This window comes from Silurus meridionalis, chromosome 12, assembly GCF_014805685.1.
Source record: "Silurus meridionalis isolate SWU-2019-XX chromosome 12, ASM1480568v1, whole genome shotgun sequence".
In the NCBI taxonomy this organism is placed as follows: domain Eukaryota; kingdom Metazoa; phylum Chordata; class Actinopteri; order Siluriformes; family Siluridae; genus Silurus; species Silurus meridionalis.
The window spans coordinates 19,989,546-20,008,201 of NC_060895.1; the positions used below are offsets into that span (position 1 = coordinate 19,989,546).

Below are 18,656 nucleotides of genomic sequence, written 5' to 3' on the forward strand. Positions count from 1 at the left end.
AGTGTTATTTCAGAATCTTGAAGGAGAAGAGGGAGATAATGAAGAAAGCGGCAATGAAGGGAGATATGATTATGAACATGATTATGACTTAGATATCCCACCTGAAGAATGGGAAAGAAAGCGAGAGGAACTAGAACCACCTGAGCATGACCAGAATCAAAGACATCGCCAGAAAAAGCAAAAAACAGAGGCAAGAAAGGTGTGAAAGCACCCCTAAAGTACAAGAAAGATTATGATCGCTGGACATTTGGAGTGAAAAGAAATGACGATGGAATGCACTTCGATCTGCATACCCAACTCAATCTGATCTAACCAAGGTGGAAAACCTGAAAATGGACGAAAAAGAAGGAGCTGCGGCCTTCATTCTTAAGTTACAGAAAGCATGGGCTGAAGAGATGGGGTCAGCATGGGATGAGACAACGGCTAACCTCACATTATTCAAAATAATTTTGAAGAGGGCGCTTCCAAGTGAAGTACAAGAACAGCTTGAATCAGTTGTGGGACTTAATGCACTGCCCTGGGCAGCTTTCCAGGCAAATGTCACACATGCTGTGGAAATGCACAGGAAAAAGAAGGAAGCAAGTAAACAAGCAGCAGAAGATTTAATAACATTGCTGCACAAAGCACAGCTCGGAGAGATAGCACGGAGCAAACAAGAAAATCAAGAGAAACGCAAAGAAGAGAAAAGTTCAGCTAAACAAGCAGCAGTCATGATGATACCAACAAATGCACAGCAGGATCCAGCTAGTCAAACCATATCAGATCAAGGAAATCAGCAACTAATGCCTGTGGGACAACCAATAATGACCTATCCAATGTATCAACAATATCCACCACAAAACAGAGGGTGGGGGCAAGGGCAAGGAAGAGGCAGAGGAAGAGGAGGAATGTTTCAACCAAGAAATTATCAACCACCGAGAGGAGGAAGATGCTGGAACTGTCAAGATCCCAATCACATGATGAGAAACTGCCCCTATCCAATAAGACAACAGCAAGGAAACCAGCAACAAAATCAAAGCTGGCAAGACCCCGGAAATTGGGCAGGACCATGGATGGGCCAGAATCAGCAGAATCAACAAACTCCGGGACCACCTCAAGGTAACATGTGAAGATGCCCAGAGAAGCCAGAGGGGGAGCTGGTACAGTGCCCCACCTCACTGTACCCTGCACAAGAACCAACCATAATGGTGGATGTGAATAACCAGCTCCAGACATCGTTTTGATTGACACAGGAGCAACATTTACAAGCATTGGAAAAGAAGGCTCTAAGCTCCCCCTCTCACGCAAAGCAGTAAAGACAGTAGGCTTCTCGGGTAAAACTCAAACTTTGCATTTCACAGAGCCACAAGACATAACAGTAGAAGGAATCACAATACAAGCACCATTGTTGTATTCCCCCAATACCCCAGCAAATCTATTAGGCAGAGATGTACTGTGTAAGCTAGAGCAAAAATCTTCTGTGGACCTACAGGAGTGTGGGTCGAACTTCCTGAAATCCTAGCTCAACAGTGTGTGATGGTAGAAAGAAAAATAGAACAACAAACACTGGATAAAGTCTATTGGCTGGAACTCGACGGGACATCCTCAGAAATTCACAAGCTATATGACCACTGGAAAATATGGTTTACAAACATGCGTCCAGACTGTGAAGAAACCAGAAAACCATGGCATTGCACAATAAGGTACGATGAGGGGGACAAGATGAAGAATATGAGACTTTGTGGGAGAACATGTAGAAGGAACCAGTACAGTCTCAAAGCAGAGAACATGATCCTTGGTCCCCAAGGGATAGCTGCAACAGTACAACTACCAGACCACATTGCACAGTGGTATTCAGTCGAGAACTCTGTTCCACATGTCTCCCTAATGATCGGGCAAAATTTTAAATCAAAAGACTTAGGGCCAATGGTCAGAGAAGCAAGCCAGATAACTGAATGGATACCAGTGGTAGAAAATATGAGCATGACATTAGACAGGAAATATCTCAGAATAAAACTAACAGCTGAAGACAGTGTGGTAGCTCACACTATTTTGATCAACAGACAGATGCAAGTGAGAACACAAGTAGGACAGGTAGGACAATGGCAACAGAAGGAAGAACAGGCTGAACTAGAAGAAGAACAGGTACTGAAACAAATTCGAAAAGCTATGGACTAAACATCAGACAGATGTAGGGTTAGTTAAGTCATCAGGGTTGGAGAAAATTCAATTAAAACCCAATGTGCAGTTACCTTACCAGAAGCAATACCAATTGTCGCAACAAGCGATAGAAGGATAAGACCAACCATTGAAGGACTAGTTGAAGCAGGAGTGTTAATTCCAACAAACAGCCCTTGCAACACCCCCATTTTTCCGGTCAGAAAACCAAATTCAGACAAGTGGAGATTGGTCCATGATTTAAGACCAATAAATCGTGTGGTGGTAGCAGAAAATCCTGTAGTACCCGATCCACACACACTGTTAACAAACATCCCTGAAGGGACTAAATGTTACACGGTGATTGATTTATGCTCAGCATTTTTTAGTGTACCTCTGCATCCTGAGTCTCAGTTTCTGTTTGCATTCACATACGGGGGAAAACAATACACCTACACGCGTCTGCCACAAGGGTATTGTGAAAGTCCATCAATTTTTAACCAGGTGTTAGCACGAGATCTGGCAGATCTAGACATTCAAAGCAGTTTGCTTCAAAATGTGGATGACCTACTGATTTGTAGTCAAACTAAAGAACAGTGCATGAAGGACTCGTTAAAGGTCCTGGAAACCCTAGCTCATAATGGACACAAGGTCAGTAAGGAAAAATTGCAATTCTGCCAACAAAAGGTAGAATATTTGGGTAGAGTGCTCAAGGCACTACACGCAAAATCTCGCCTCTCATGTAGAGGCAATTCAGAAAACACCACAACCTCAAACAGTGCAACATATGTTGTCATTCCTGGGTTTAGCAGGTTTTAGCAGACCGTGGATTTGTGACTTTGCGTTGAAAGCACAACCTCTCAGAGACATGATGAAAGCAGCTGATCAGACAAAATCTAGCGCACGTGTGGTCTGGACAGAGGAAGGAAAAAAGGCTTTTGAAACAATCAAAAGTGATCTAAAATCTGCCCCAGCACTAGCTTGTCCAGACTACACAAAACCATTTCACCTCTATGTGTCAGAGAGACGAGGTTTTGCATCAGCCATTTTAGCACAACAGCAACAGAGCATGGGAAAGAAGCCAATTGCATACTATAGTACGGCTCTTGACAATGTGGAAAAAGGCATGCCACCTTGTTACAGAGGATTGGCAGCCGCAGCATTTGCCTATCGAAAAGCATCAACAATCACGATGGGTCATCCAGTGACCCTGTACACTTCTCATGCATTACATGCTCTGCTGACAAGTCAAAAGTTTGTGATCACGAATGCACGAAAGACAGGGTATGATGTCATCCTGTCTGCACCAGAACTAACAATTGAGAGGTGCCTCACAATCAATCCAGCTGATCGAGTGGTCTTATCAGATGAGGAATTCCCCATGAGTGCACTACAGAAGCAGAGAAATTTCTAAAAGCTAGAGATGACCTAGAGAACCAACCATTGCAAAATGCCCAAATTGTTTTGTCTGTGGACGGTTCTTGCTATCGTGCGAATGATGGCAATAAAGCAGGATATGCTGTGGTCATGCACAATGAGGAAGATGACTCGTTTGAGTACTAGCTAGTGTAAGTGTACCACAACCTTGTTCTGCCCAATTGGCAGAAATAAAAGCGTTAACAGCAGCATGTAGGCTGGGAGCAGGAGGAAGGTGTACTATTTACACTGATTCAACATATGCACATGGGGTATGTCACACATTTGGACCCATCTGGGAACAAAGGGGTTTCCAGAGAGCTGATGGATCATCCATTTTACATGGTCCTGCAATTTCGGATTTGCTCAAAGCAATGATGCTTCCAAAGGCATTAGCCATTGTGAAGTGTAAAGCCCACAAATCTGATGGAGATATGGTCAGTAGAGGTAATGCGGCAGCAGATGAGGCAGCTAAAAGTGCAGCAGTAGAAAAAGACTGTGTGAAAGTGATGATGGTACAAGATGAAGAACATGAGGAAGTGCGAGGGCAGGTAACAGAGGAAGATCTTGGGGAATATCAGGATGTAGCAAGTGGAGAGGAGAAAGAGAGATGGAAAAAACGAGGGGCAGTACAAGACCCCAACACAGGGTTATGGAGAAGTATTGATGGAGTGTGGGTAGCACCATTAGCTCTTTACCAAGCTCATTACTGAAGCACATGGGGTAGATCACTGTAATCTTTGGGAGACCATAGACACAATCCGAAGGAATTGGTGGTCGCCATATCTGGCCAGTATGGTGGACAAATTCCTGAGGTCCTGTGAGCTATGTGCAGCACGAAATGTCAGGAAACATTTCACAGCACCAATCAGCCACATTCCTGAACCAAGGGGACCATTTCGACATTTGATGATGGACTTTGTGGACATGGCAGATAGGAAGGAAGGGAAAATATACATCTTGGTAGTAATAGATCGTTTTAGCAGATGGGTAGAGGCAACAGCTACTGCCAAGAATGACGCAAAGACTGTAGCTAAGTTTTTGATCAGGGAAGTGATTCCAAGGTTTGGGATACCTGACAAGCTGAGCTCTGACAATGGACCACATTTTGTAAATAATGTGATCAAAGCATTTGCAGAAGCTTTGTGTATCAAGCAAAGAATGGGGTGTGTTTACCATCCACAGTCACAAGGAATGGTTGAGAGAGCAAATGGAGTGTTGAAGGAGAAAATAGCAAAATTTGTGCTAGCACAGATCTGAATTGGGTACAGGCTCTCCCACTGGCATTGATGAAAATGCGCTCTCAAACAAATCGCAACACACACCTGAAACCACATGAGTTGCTGACAGGACGACCCATGCCAGTTGCTTTTACACAAGGACCTTACACAGGCTCCTCACTTGAACAACTTGAAGCAGACATGTCTAGTTATTGCAAACATCTGACGCAAATACACAGAACTTTATATTTACAGGTCCGTGAAGCCACACACGGGCACAGGTTGATGAGCCACTACAGCAGGTGCAACCAGGTGACTACGTGTATATCAAAGTGTTCAAAAGGAAACACTGGAGTGAGCCACGCCGTGAAGGCCCATTCAAGGTGGTACTAGCAACTCCTACCGCAGTCAAGGTTGAAGGTAAGGAATACTGGTATCATCTTAACCATTGTTGCAGAGCTGCGTGAAAGGACCAGAGTGGAGGAAATCTCGGCTGAGTTGGCACGCTGCGCCCACTCTGACGACTCAGAAGACGACGACGACGGCGCAGGCCCAGCACAGGACAGAGGACCAGCATACAGGACACGTGCCAAAACCACACAACCACGGCCAGTTGAAGGAGAACCGAGGCCAGGTTGTTCGTATCAGGTTGATTCACGACCACCACATGACACACTAGACTCTGACAAACTAGAAGAGACTGTGCAGAGACTACTAGGCAACGAAGAAAACACTGTCACTCCACCTGAACAGTTTGACACTCTTAATCTACAAGATCTAGTAGACTTAGATATCGATCTACCTGTGGAACCATGATGAAAAATTCCCTAAAGTCCAAACGGACTCTCACCAACAGACACTGGGCAGTACTCGTTATGGCTTTAGCAGTATGGTTCATTTGCCCTTACATTTTCATTAACCGTAATTTACATCGTCCAGCAGATATATCAGTCCCTTTGTCCAACATTTCCCTAAATAACTATTCCCAACCCGCACAATGTCCACAAATAGATACAAAAGGTCTAAACCACTAGGGTCTCTAGGTCACCTTGCTAAAACTAGTCTCACTTCAGAACAGGCTGCAAAGGTTTCGCACATATGGCCAGAAACGTGCTTGCAGAACAGTTCCGTGTGCATTGGGCGTTTTAAATAACACCAAGGTCCTACCATCCTTTCCAGTAACTGCACAACATATGTTTATAACATATACTATATCCCTTTTTCATCCCTGCAACTCTACAGAGATAAAAAACACTCCTGAATACGAGATGAGACTTGAGGCTCGAATGACTGACACGGATAAAGAAACAGACATTATAGTGGTCACTGGAGTACCCCACAGAGTTATACCTCGCATATTAGGCACCCGCAGTTGTATTGATATTACGCTTTTATGGTATTTCGGTTTTCCCCAAGTAGGGATCCCGCATGGCACGTTTGAAAGAACCTCAGTAGAATCTCTAGCGTATGGGGATGTTTTGTATAAAATTCTAGTATATGTCCCTAACTGGCAGGAAGGGATGAACTTACCTAGAATACAATTTAGTTTCAGATACAAGAACCCCAACTATCCCTCTAACCCAAAAGCCCCGACCTGTTTCAGATGCGCGGAAAGAATCAATGTAACATCAGTAAAGCAATATGCTGAAACTACAAACATTCAGCCAAACCTTAACCTGTACAGACAATGGATGGTGGATTCGGGGCATGCAGCAGTGCCCCACTCTACGTGCATTGTATGTGACAGAAGATCTCGACGTCCACCTCGTGTTATGCCGACAGTAGGGTTAGAGGCATGTGACAAAGCACCTTATGACACCACTCATCTTTGTCCAGCTATATGTTTTTTGGGTTCAGCTGCTGTTGATTATGGTGCCAACTGGATGCACTCACGTAGTGCTGCACACCAAACATATCCTTTTACTAATATCCTTTGTATTATGTATACAGATGTATATCTGTCTAGCCATCTATCTATCTGTGCCTGATTACTGATCTTGATACTAATAACATACCCGTGGAGGTTTACTTCTATATTTCCCACTTTCATGGCAAATGCTTTAAGTCGTTGCTTGTCCAAATTATGTTGTATGAACCATGTTGTTGTTGTGAGTTCTTCATGTTGTGTGCAGGAACATGGCCGCTGGTGAACCCAGGTGGCTACAGCCGAATCTGCGACTGTTTCCTGGTGTGTGTGCATTCGCAGAAACATGTTATGAGGGATATCGCCGCCTTGACACATTCAGGGGTCCCTGTGAGGCGTGTGCAGCCTAACCTATGACCATCAGACACATTGCTTGTGGTGCCAAGACGGTGACGACTGTCCTTTGGGTGACCGGTGCCATGATGGACCCCATGAGTGGTTCGGTTTTCCTCCACAGAGGGATGAGTTTGCTTGGGAAACAGATGAGGACCAGCGTAGACCAGTGACCGCCATTTTGCGCCATGCTAACATGTTTTCTCCGGAGGGAACGTGGTTAGACTCCATTCAGAACTCTGTCTATAATCTTCCTGGTGGACTCCAGATGGTCACCCGAGTCTTCACAATACGCTGCAATCTCCTGGCTGAGTCATTTGGGGTTCTTTCCTTCTCAACAAGAGCCGAAACACCCATAGTTTCCTGCTTACGACCTTCGTCATGCAACGCACTACTGTAACGTACTACACCATTACCTTAGGAGGCTATGTTCTATGGACAACGGAACCAGCAACACATCGGGATTGGCACTGTCGCCCTATCCTGATTCACAGATATCGCACATTATGCGGACTACATTGTTTAATTTCAATTTTCATTTTGTTTATGTGTCTCATATTTAACTGCATGTACACCCACGACTAAGGATGACCTTGGTGGTGATTCCACGGTCGCGCCACTGGCGGGCAGAGTGGGAATTTTCCCTGGCATGTTTGTCTACAGGGTTTTTCGCCCACTCCTAGTTCATCGATGTTGTGGTTTGGCGCACCCATTAGTGTGAGGGTGGGAGTAATGTCGATCTTATAATGTTGCATTGTCGATCTTATAATGTTGCATTGTCGATCTTAATCATTTTGCTTTTATTTCTTTTACTTTTTGTTTTTGCTTTATTATTCTTTTCAACACACGAGTGCCTGGTAAAGTGCTAGTAACCTCTTCCAGGGCTCCAACAAGACCCCTGCGATACGCAAAGTATCTGGGTCAGAAGAAAACTACATATGCCAAAGAAGTCAAAGACTTTTACTTTGTTCTACTGCTGTATTACATGACATGTATGATTGAGAAATGGTTATAAGTGGTTATAAGCGGAATGTGAGACTATAAAGTCTCAGAGGGGGGAGTAATGTCGAGAAAAATATTTTAATCAACCATATCTAGCGTGTGTTATAATCAAACTAATATTATCAAACTAAATTAACCTAATTAACTTAATAAAGCAATATAGAACTTATTAGATATAATAGAAGTAGTCTGACAAAACCTATTTGATCTATATGTTAATCAAACCTTTAGTTACATCAAGTATTAATAATAATAATAGGGTATTTACATGTGTGAGTAGGATAGAATCTGACTGAATGTTATGAGTGTATAGAATAGGCAAAGAAGGACAGGAAACAAACTTGAGGGAGATTAAGCATCTTTATTGAAATAGCAAGGCGTACGGGCTTCAGCAGCTGCAGGAGACATGTAGGAGTAGCTAGGCCCAAGGCCGGGTGAAGACACAGAAGCATGGGCAGGAGACATGAAAGAGCGGCTTGGCCCAAGCCAGGTGAAGGCACAGGAGCACGGTGACTTGGCAAAGCAACAGGCCAGTGTGAAGGATAGGGAGAAAACTGTGGTGTAGTGTCAGGAAGTAGGAGCATCCGTGACGGCTGTTGAGCTCAGGAGAAGTCTGTGTGCTCTTGTCACGCGTAGAAGTGCTCTGCACAATGCGAGGAGGCAGGAAGGCATCCTCAGGGACACTTGGGCTGGAAAGATGTTCAAGAAAATGAGTAAGCTCAGCGGCAAGTAAGGAGAGCTGAAACTGGCGAAATTGTCGTGAAGAATGCCCAACTGAGTCGTTCTGGGAGGCAAACGTGGTGGAGCTGAGCAAAGAGACCAACAGAGATAAGATATTAGACAGGGTCAAATCACGGTGACGACGGGCATAAGCAAAAGATAACACTCATGCAAGAAAAAGATTCTACACACAGTGTAACATTCAGTTCAGAATGCACAATTAAAATATAACCTAGGCGCATACAACTATTAATTAAAAGTATTATAATCAAGCACAGTATACAAACAATGCTATAACTCAATTAAATGAAAGTAGAATAGCAAAACAGCATTATAAAAGAATAAAGCATAACACTTACCCATTGCAAATGCAGGAGGACAAAATAGGCCGCAAAAGGTTGTTCACACTTGAGAGACTGAAGAACGTATGGTTGAATCCAGAGAGAAATAAGGGCTTTATACTCACTCATATTTTTTATGTATAAAATTATGGGCGAATATAAGGGAAATTGGAAAAACAGGAACTCCAAATATGGTGTTATTTGGAAGAATGAACACCAAGGCCAAAGATAAGGGAATTGACAAGGATAGGCAAGATCCGAGACATAAGGGACTTGGCAGAAGAAGGCAGACATAAGGGAATTGACAAGGATAGGCAAAGGGGACAAGGAACGGCAAGAAGGCAGACATAAGGGAATTTCTCAAGGCCAAAGAATTTGAAAAATAGAAAAGACACGGTGGCTACAGGGTATAAATACAAGCGAAACGAACAGTCAGTGTACTTCCTCACTATGGCGTGCTCTATCATTTGTTGATGTGCTGTTCATTTTGATGTGAAGTACCCACCTTCTACTGAGCTCTTTGGAACGTGCATGGAAATAAAGAAGTTTTGCTTTTACTCATCCAGGACTGAGGATCCTTCATTGGCGGTTTGTGTCTATTATATTTGTGTTTTTTCTAGAATTGGCTGGGCATTATTGGGAATCCTCTGAGCAAAGAAATCCACCCTCGATGTGTCGCCTCAGAGACGGGCTCTGAGTTCCGACATCTCACTCTCCAGTGTTCTGTATTGTTGAAAGATTTATGATCAAACTCTTGATTTCACCCAAATGAGGATGGGTTCCCCTTTTGAGTCTGGTTCCTCTCAAGGTTTCTTCCTCATTACATCTAAGGGAGTTTTTCCTTGCCACAGTCGCCATGGCTTGCTCATCAGGGATAAATGCACACCATTCACCTTGACTGTTGATTTCTGTAAAGCTGCTTTAAGACAGTGTCTGTTGTGAAAAGCACTATACAAATAAACTTGACTTGACTTGACTTGACATTGCTATCTTTTCCACACACACAGACAAATCAAGGTACGTACCTAAAACAGTACAAATACTTTGCCACTCCAATGTACCTCTGAACATTGGCACATTTTTGTACCTTCTTGTTTGTACCCTTAAGAGAACATTTATTCACCCCTAGAAATGGAAACGTACGTTTGTGACTGGTAAGGTATAATAATTGTGCCTGATATTTTTTCATAGCTTTTTACTGATGTTGTGTGTACATAAATGTTCTATTAAGATGGATTTTTGGACTGAAATTCATACAAACAGCTTTGCAATGATGGGTTAGGGCTACAAACAGTTTTGCTCTCAAGTCTCCTTTAGTAAACATATGACAGTTTCATTGTGGTGTCTACTTTGTTGAAATTATCATTAATGATCATTAATCTGGTGTCTGGTATTTGTTTTTGTTTTTTTGTTTGGTTTTTACAAACTTTCATTGTCATATTGTCTCAGTAAGCTTTTCCTTGCCATCATCACATATGGCTTAATCATTAGAGAAAATAATAAATGTATAATGTATTTTCTCTGCCTATTTATTTATTTAAAGCTGCTTTGTGACAATGTATATTGTTAAAGTGTTATACAAAAACATTCATCTAAATTCTATAATGTTTTATGTCCTTTTAAAAAATTCTTCATCATAATATTTCCCACTAATTTTCGGGTTCTAGATATGCCTTTGTGCCCAGAATGTAAAGATGTGTGCACAGCCTGGATAACTACACTATACTATTTGCATTAATCTTTGTATTTTTATTTAGGCTTTGTGTCATTATGATTAATGTGGTACTTAGGCTCTAAAGTTGCCGCAAAGTGGTTTTCCACTATTTTGAAAGTATCCCCAATTGTGTTCTTTTTAGTCACATGACATGTACACTGTGGGTTAAATAAGATGCATGAGGACAGACCTCTCCTGATATTTCAAGGTTGGTTACCAACAGATCAATAAGGTATAATATTATTTCATTTGATTTTGAAGCTATAGCCAATACAATTTATTAAAAATAGAAATGTAACAATATATTTAACAATCTATTTGTCATAAACATTTACTTTATAAAATGTATTTTTGTGCTATGTGCTATGAAGTTGGATAAAATCATAAAATCAATCATTTTCTTTTGAAGGACTTTGGATCATGTCAGACAGAAACGTGACATTTGTGAAGAACTTTTTCATTGTTGGTTTTCCTGGACTTCATCGTAACTACTATGCCCTTGTGTCTGCAATTATGTTCTTAGTTTATTTGTGCATTTTGGTTGGGAATGGGATTTTTCTACTTCTATTTGCAACAAACAAAAGTCTCCATAAACCTATGTATTTTATTTATACAACACTTGTGTTGTCAGATATTTTGTTTAGTACTTGCACCTTGCCAAAAATCATTGCTAGATATTGGTTCCAAGATGGGACAATTTCTTTTGCTGCTTGTTTTTTTCAGATGTACTTAGTGCATTATTTTGGTTTTGTTAATTCATACACACTAGCATTAATGGCAATAGATAGATATTTAGCAATTTGCTGCCCATTTCATTACCATTCTTTGATGTCAAACAGGAATATAGTAATTTTGAGTTTAATAGTCTGGGTTTTTGCTCATGCTTGCTGTATAATGATGGTCGTTCGAGCTTACCCCCTACCTTATTGTGGAGCTAACACCATTATACACTGCTACTGTGATCACATATCTATTACCCGACTTGCATGCACTGACAGAGCGCCATATAGTTTTCCTGCTTTTCTTTATGCCATGGTAACACTGCTGGGGTCTTTTGCCATTGTTGTGATCTCATATTTCTGCATTATTGTAACTGTTCTAAAAATATCAAGTGCACAGGGACGGCTAAAGACTTTTTCTACATGTAGTTCTCAACTCATTATAATTTCACTCTTCTTCCTACCAAGGTGTTTTAATTACTTGGCTGCCAATATAGGTATCACATTTAATGCTGATTTGCAAATAGGCATTATAATGCTGTATAGCATGCTGCCTCCAATGATTAACCCTTTACTGTATAGCCTAAAAACAGTAGAAGTAAAGAAGATCTTTATCAAAACATTTAAAAAAGGCGAGTTAGCTTGACTTAATTTGTAAGTAATTAAAATATGACACATGTGGACCATGATATTATGTTCCAGTTTTTGTAATATAATACAATTTCTGATTTCAGCATATTGTAATTAAACAGTTGAATGATTTGAGCATTAAGGAAAAACCCAAAAATCTGTATACATGTGGCAAAATGGGCAGATAAACAAACACAATACCTTGTTATGATCATGCAATACAGAAGCAGTAGTATCTCAAAGAATTAATTTGGTGGACAAGTTCTGGTATTTTCCATGCTTTCACATGCCAAATTCAATTTAAAGCATAAAAATAAACCTTTCCATAGAAACAAATGTATATATTTTTAGTTTAATTTTGGGTGTATTTCATTTTAAAATAAATAGTCTGATAATATACAGGAATTCCTTGCAAATATTGGTTTTGTTTTAATTACACATGGGATACAAGCAATACAATGTGCACAAACTGATTTATGAGTTAATTGACATTATTAAGTATTGGTATTTTTATTTAGGTTTTTTTTTACTTTTCTGTGAATTGTAAACACTATTAAACTGTTAAAAAGCAATAATATTCTAAGTATTCGCAAATTTTCATACTGAAGAGTCTACTCTTCCCAATTTGACATACAGCATTATCCTGTAAATGTAATTTTTGAACTGCTTTTACCTAATGGACATGCTGTGTTCAGTTCTGAGAGGATCAGGATATGCGAATAAGAGTTATCATAAAGGTGCTGAAAATTAGTTAATAAATGCCCGAAACCTATGGTGCATTAGCAAGATTATAGGGTATAATTCGTTATTCAAAGTGACTAATGATGGTGTTGAATACTACCTTCCATTCATCCTCTTTGATGTGCATTAAAGATTCTTTTATAGGGCAAGTTTTGTGAATATCTTAGAGTGCATACATTGACAGCCTTGATCTCTGGAAGGGATAGGGTAAATACCCAGTATCTAGCAGAAGCTACTAGACTAATCGCACAATCCCAGTGGTGATTGGCTGGTAGCTTGGATGTTTGTGCTTTACTAAATATGGTAGCTAGGTTTCTGAAAGGCTTTGATATAGTAATATCTGTTTGCATGTCAAAGCATTTAATATGCATGATGAGCGAGAATAAAGTCATTAAACAATAAAACAGATCATGAGCTCATTGTGTTTCCATGAATTTGTAATGTCATGAGAATAGTTCAACAAGAACAAAGTGATTTATTGATTATGAAAGAGAATTTCTTAATTAAAAATGTCAGTGCACATTTGGAGGGAAATAGTGTGCTCAAATACTTTTTTTGATAACTGTTGACATCTTTCTGCTGTTGCCCTCTAACAAGAAATTTTTTTAACTAAAATAAATTAATAATAAAAAAAACCCAATAAAAATAGAAAGCTTGGCAGAAAGCTTAATGATGAAACCAGAAAAACAATTCTTATGTTATAAAATTTTTATAATTATATAGCTTTACATGCAAATAACTTTACTAAGGTCATGGAACCTTCAGCAAGGACAAAAATCAAATAATAAAGCCACAAAGCCAGCCTAGAATTTTTTAACATTGGGACGAGTGGACATTTTTTAGAGTTTTTTCAGCATTTTGGGGAAACAAATCAACAGTTGTTTATATTTCTAAACTGCATGATAAATGTGTTATATGCAGTCTTAACCAACTTACAGAATGCCTAATGAGTTCTACCCTATTTCCTATATATTTCTAAGCATGTATAAAATCAAGTATAAGCCCTCAGGTCCCTTTCAGGAACTCGAGCTGCGTCAACAGCGCTTTTGGGAACGCTACTGCATTGTCAACGCTCTAAATCAGGTGCGTAATCCGTTCGATAGAAAAGCACAGCGTCACTGGAGGGGTGATGTCACGACCAGGAAGCTATAAAAGCACATGGAGTGAAGCCAGTGCCAGCTTCTGTTTGTTCATAAAATGCTCAATGTGTGTATGTCTATATGGTAAGCGGTACATGTCAAGTCAAGTCAAGTTTATTTATATAGCGCTTTTCACAACAGACAAATCAAAGCAGATTTACAGAAATCAACAGTCAAGGTGAATGGTGTGCATTTATCCCTGATAAGCAAGCCATGGCGACTGTGGCAAGGAAAAACTCCCTTAGATGTTATGAGGAAGAAACCTTGAGAGGAACCAGACTCGAAAGGGGTACCCATCCTCATTTGGGTGACATCAAGAGTTTGATCATAAATCTTTTAACAATACAGAACACTGGAGAGTGAGAACTAACATTAGTACTGGAGTATAAGATTATAAGTAAATGTTCTATCTTCAGTCTTTTGTATAAAAGTAAGAGCTACTGAGCTCAACATTTGTGATCATCACAGATCCAGCAGCAGCTTCTCTATGCCAAAACCTTTAAACACTCCAGGAGGTCCAATGTCAAAACTCCACACATGCAGTGGGATCCAATTGGCACTGGTACGTCTCTAGATGGTTCAGGATGTTTGCGAGTTTGGCATCTACTTCTTTAAAGTCCATAATCTTCATGAGGAGGGACGTGACTGGAGCTGGCCAAACCTCAGGAAGCCTCAGGATGGGGAGAGAAATAGAAGCAGTGGAGAGCAATTAGCGTAGCTGCTGTTCATGATATTAACAGCACAAGTTGATAATGTGCATGTGATCAGATGTTCTGCAGCACAAGGTTATGATGTGAGACGTATTATGTGTAGGCTTTGCTAAAAATATATGGTTTTTAATCTGCACTTAAACTGGGTGAGTGTGTCTGAACCCTGAACACTGTCAGGAAGACTATTCCAAAGTTTGGGAGCTAAATGTAAAAACGCTCTACCGCCTTTAGTGGACTTTGCTATTCTAGGAACTACTAGAAGCTCAGAGTTTTGAAATCTCAGGGAGCGTGACGACTGTAGTGTGTTAAAAGGCTGGAGAGATACATAGGAGCCAAACCATTTAGTGCTTTATAAGTGAGTAGCAGTAATTTGTAGTCTCTTTGAAACTTAACAGGAAGCCAATGTAGGGACGATAAGATTGGGGTTATGTAATCATATTTTCTAGAGGTCATAAACGCATGGACAAGCTTCTCTGCATCGGATATAGACAACATATTTCTTAGCTTAGAAATATTTCTAAGGTGAAAGAAGGCTGTTTTTGTAACTTGGTTGATATGATTTTTAAAAGATAAGTTGCTGTCTAAAATAACTCCCAGGTCCACCTCTCTTCCTCTGAGAAGGAGGGGCTGCACGCTGTGAGCTGGGTTTTGAGATGGGCTTGTCCCTTTCTCCTTCCTCACCTGCCTGGTCCGAGAAAATATTTTAAAAGAAAATTAAGGCAAGCAAAAAATGTAGGCACACCTTCCAGCCTGTGTGTGGCTTACCTGGGAGCAAAGCACACTATATCGGTTCTCGAAGGAGCTGACAGCGCAGGTTGCACTCACATGATTTTGCGAACGCATTGCTCACGGTAAGCACTCTTCGAGGAGGGTGCCCCTGCTCTTAATGGTTCTGGCCCCACTCTCGCTGAGCCCAGCAAGTTCCTGGGGCTCGCAGATGAACCTTGCAAAGGGTTTTGAGATGGACTTGTCCCTTTCTCCTTCCTCACCTGCCTGGTTCGGCACTCATTTGCAAGCATTGAAAGCACGCCTTATACCCAGCTTCAGCTCCGCCTCTCTTCCTCTGAGGAGGAGGGGCTACATGCTGCGAGCCAGAGGTTAAAGAGCTTATGGAGATTGTGGCCTGTGCTGCAGCCAAGCCGATTAGCCGGCCAATGAGCAGAAAGTTCCCCTGTCCAATAAGCTCTGGTAAGTAAGGTCTTTCTTTCCGGGCCTGCACACTGAGGTGTCCAGGTCCTGGGCTAAGCCGTATTCGGTCTGCCCCTTCAGTTCCAAATCCTTGTTGTACTCCAATGTAATGGAACTGAAAGAGTGTGGTTACAGGTCGGTGCCCCGGGTTGAAGAGATGCTGGACAGCTATCTCTCCACGGGTGTCACATCATACCTTAAGACCCTGACACTGCCCACCAAGCCCCTGCGAAGCACGTCTGCGCTGGTGGGTAAGGCATATGCCTCAGCAGGTCAAGCTGCTGCGTTCCTGTGCACCATGGTGGTGTTACAGGCGTATAAGGCTGACCTGCTGTGAGAGAAAGATGTAGAGGGCATTTCGCCAGCCAGGAGGTCCAGAAGCTCCACTGTGCAGTGGATTTAGCTCTTAGGGCCACGAAAGAGACCACTGTGGATGTTGCTCCTCCAGACTTGTCTTGATGGGTCCTCAATGGGCTATAAGAATCATAAGATCTGCATCTTAAACTATATTGTCAATTTGCATCGAGATGTCATTCTCACTCACACTCTGTACTGCTTTCTCCACTACAGAGAACCACTTACTTAGGCATCGTTTGGGGTTCGACCCTTATGCGTGCGCAGCTGTCTCCTGCCGCATTGTGTCTATCCTTACGGCCATCAGGAGGGTGAAAGAAGGATAGTCACTCACTGCTGTTGCTAATGGCAGCAGTGTCCAATGTGGTTCCACTTGGCCTCTGGCACATGAGACCCCTTCAGTGGTGGCTCAGGGCCTGAGGGTTCTCTTGGAGGGTCAATCCGGTTCAAACAATCAAGATCATGTGGCGAGCCCTACGTGCCTTAGATTTTTGGAGAGATCCTGGGGCCCTATCTCAGGGCCCCATGTTGGGAGTTCCTGGTCATCATGTAACGCTAATGACGGATGCTCCCGTCATGGGCAAAGGTCTTTGAGGAGGGCCCCATCTACTGTGCCTTTGAGGTTTCTCCTAGTCAAGACTGTGTTACTCATGGCCATCTCCTGTTTCAAGAGAGTAGGGGATCTTCAGGCCCTCTCTGTGCTCCCCTTATTCCTGGAATTTAATCTAGGCATGGCCAGTGCCTTCCTCTACCCCAAATCAGGGTATGACCCAAGGTACCCTCGGTCATCCCATGACCTGTTATGCTCCAGGAATTCTTTCCTCCTGCCTTTCAGGCCCCAGAACAGAACTGTGGAGGAAGTCAGAGCAGCTGTTCATCTGCTATGGCTCTCTGAGAAGGGGTTTCCCTGCAAACAAGCAGATTCTCAGCAGGTGGATTTTGGATGCTATCTCACCCTGCTGACCTTTGTGAGGTTTTATAACCTTAGTGCCACTCCTGGCATTATTGAACACTCATTCCCAGAGCGTTGTTGACGCAGTTCGAGTTCCTGAAGGGGAACGTCTCCAGGTTAGGTATGTCACACCATGTGATCACAAGTATTTGAGAATCTCTTTGAACATTATCCAAGTACACGATTGGAAAAAACATGACAGAACCTTTTATTGAAAGGATCCAGAGTTTTTTGTTTACCTAGTTTGGTTTGGTATTTTTGTAGAGGCCATATGAATAATCCAATAAACTGTAGCGACTGGGGGATAAGAGGGACAAACTTATAATACAGATAAATTGAGTATATAGTTGGAAGCACAGTCTGCCCGCATTCTCTATCATTATATGTAACGAATTTAGCTCATAAAGAAAAGGGAATATTTATAAGTAATTATAACGGGTTATAGTTACTCCTAAATATTTAAATTAAGTTGAATTGACAGTAATGGAATTAACATTACACTTATTTGTCTGTTCGTCCGGCAAACAGACAGTATAATTTTATATTAATTCTATAAAAGAGGTATCTCCCTGGCCAAGAAAGACGTAACCCCCTTTTACTTTATACCATAAATTAAATTAAAAGAGCATGTCGTTCAGACAAATGTTCTTTACATTTGTGAACGTACCCAGAGACCATCACTTATGAAAAATACGGCGTTTAATGAATGAGACAAACACAACATAAAATTAACTACACAAACAAACAAACAAAAAGAAATAAAGAAAATAAAAATGAAAATAAAATAAAAGAAAGTTGAAATTAGGAAAGGAGGAAGAGAAAGGAAAAGAAGAAGGAGGAAAAAAGGGAGGAAAGGCAACTTAAGCTTCAAATTAATCACATCCTAACTGAGAAATCGTTAAATTTGCCTTAATATTAAGGGGTTCAAACTTAACACGCATCTAAGTATCACGCATTAGTTGGTAAACCGGTTACTTGCATTGACTTGTTGCACAAGAGTCCGGATGCGGTAGACAAAAGAATCTTGGACGAGTCTGTTAGGATGGAGTCAGATGTTCTCCCAGCTTCTCCTGAAGATCAGAGCAGTTGGTGTTTTGAAGATAAAGCTTGCTGGAAAATCTCAAAAGAGATTTGAGATCTCGTCCCAAAGGGTCGCTGCTGAGCTGTTCAAAGCGTCCGACTCTCCGAGCCATCGGGCCCCTTGACTCTCTTGACTGAACTCTGACTGGACCCGACTGCACTCTGACTGGACAATGATTAGTTGGGTTCAAGATGTTTTAAAGGTCCTGAACCCCACCCATCCTTGGGGGAATGGCCAATGCTATGGCCTGAAATTTTGGAGGGAAAAACTTCCTTTGTTCATGCATCTGTGGGCTATACTTGCTTTTGGAGGACTTTAAAGTTTTATTCAAAGTGA

General features: G+C 41.5%; 1 protein-coding gene across 1 annotated transcript; it reads left to right on the forward strand.

Moving 5' to 3' along the window:
• Positions 1 to 10,063: 10,063 nt before the first annotated feature.
• LOC124394305 (olfactory receptor 2AT4-like) lies at positions 10,064 to 12,171 on the forward strand. The gene is made up of 3 exons (XM_046862448.1): positions 10,064 to 10,109; positions 10,949 to 11,014; positions 11,216 to 12,171. The coding sequence occupies exons 2-3, from the start codon at positions 10,981 to 10,983 to the stop codon at positions 12,169 to 12,171; spliced, it is 990 nt and encodes a 329-aa protein (XP_046718404.1). The 5' UTR covers positions 10,064 to 10,109; positions 10,949 to 10,980.
• Positions 12,172 to 18,656: the final 6,485 nt, after the last annotated feature.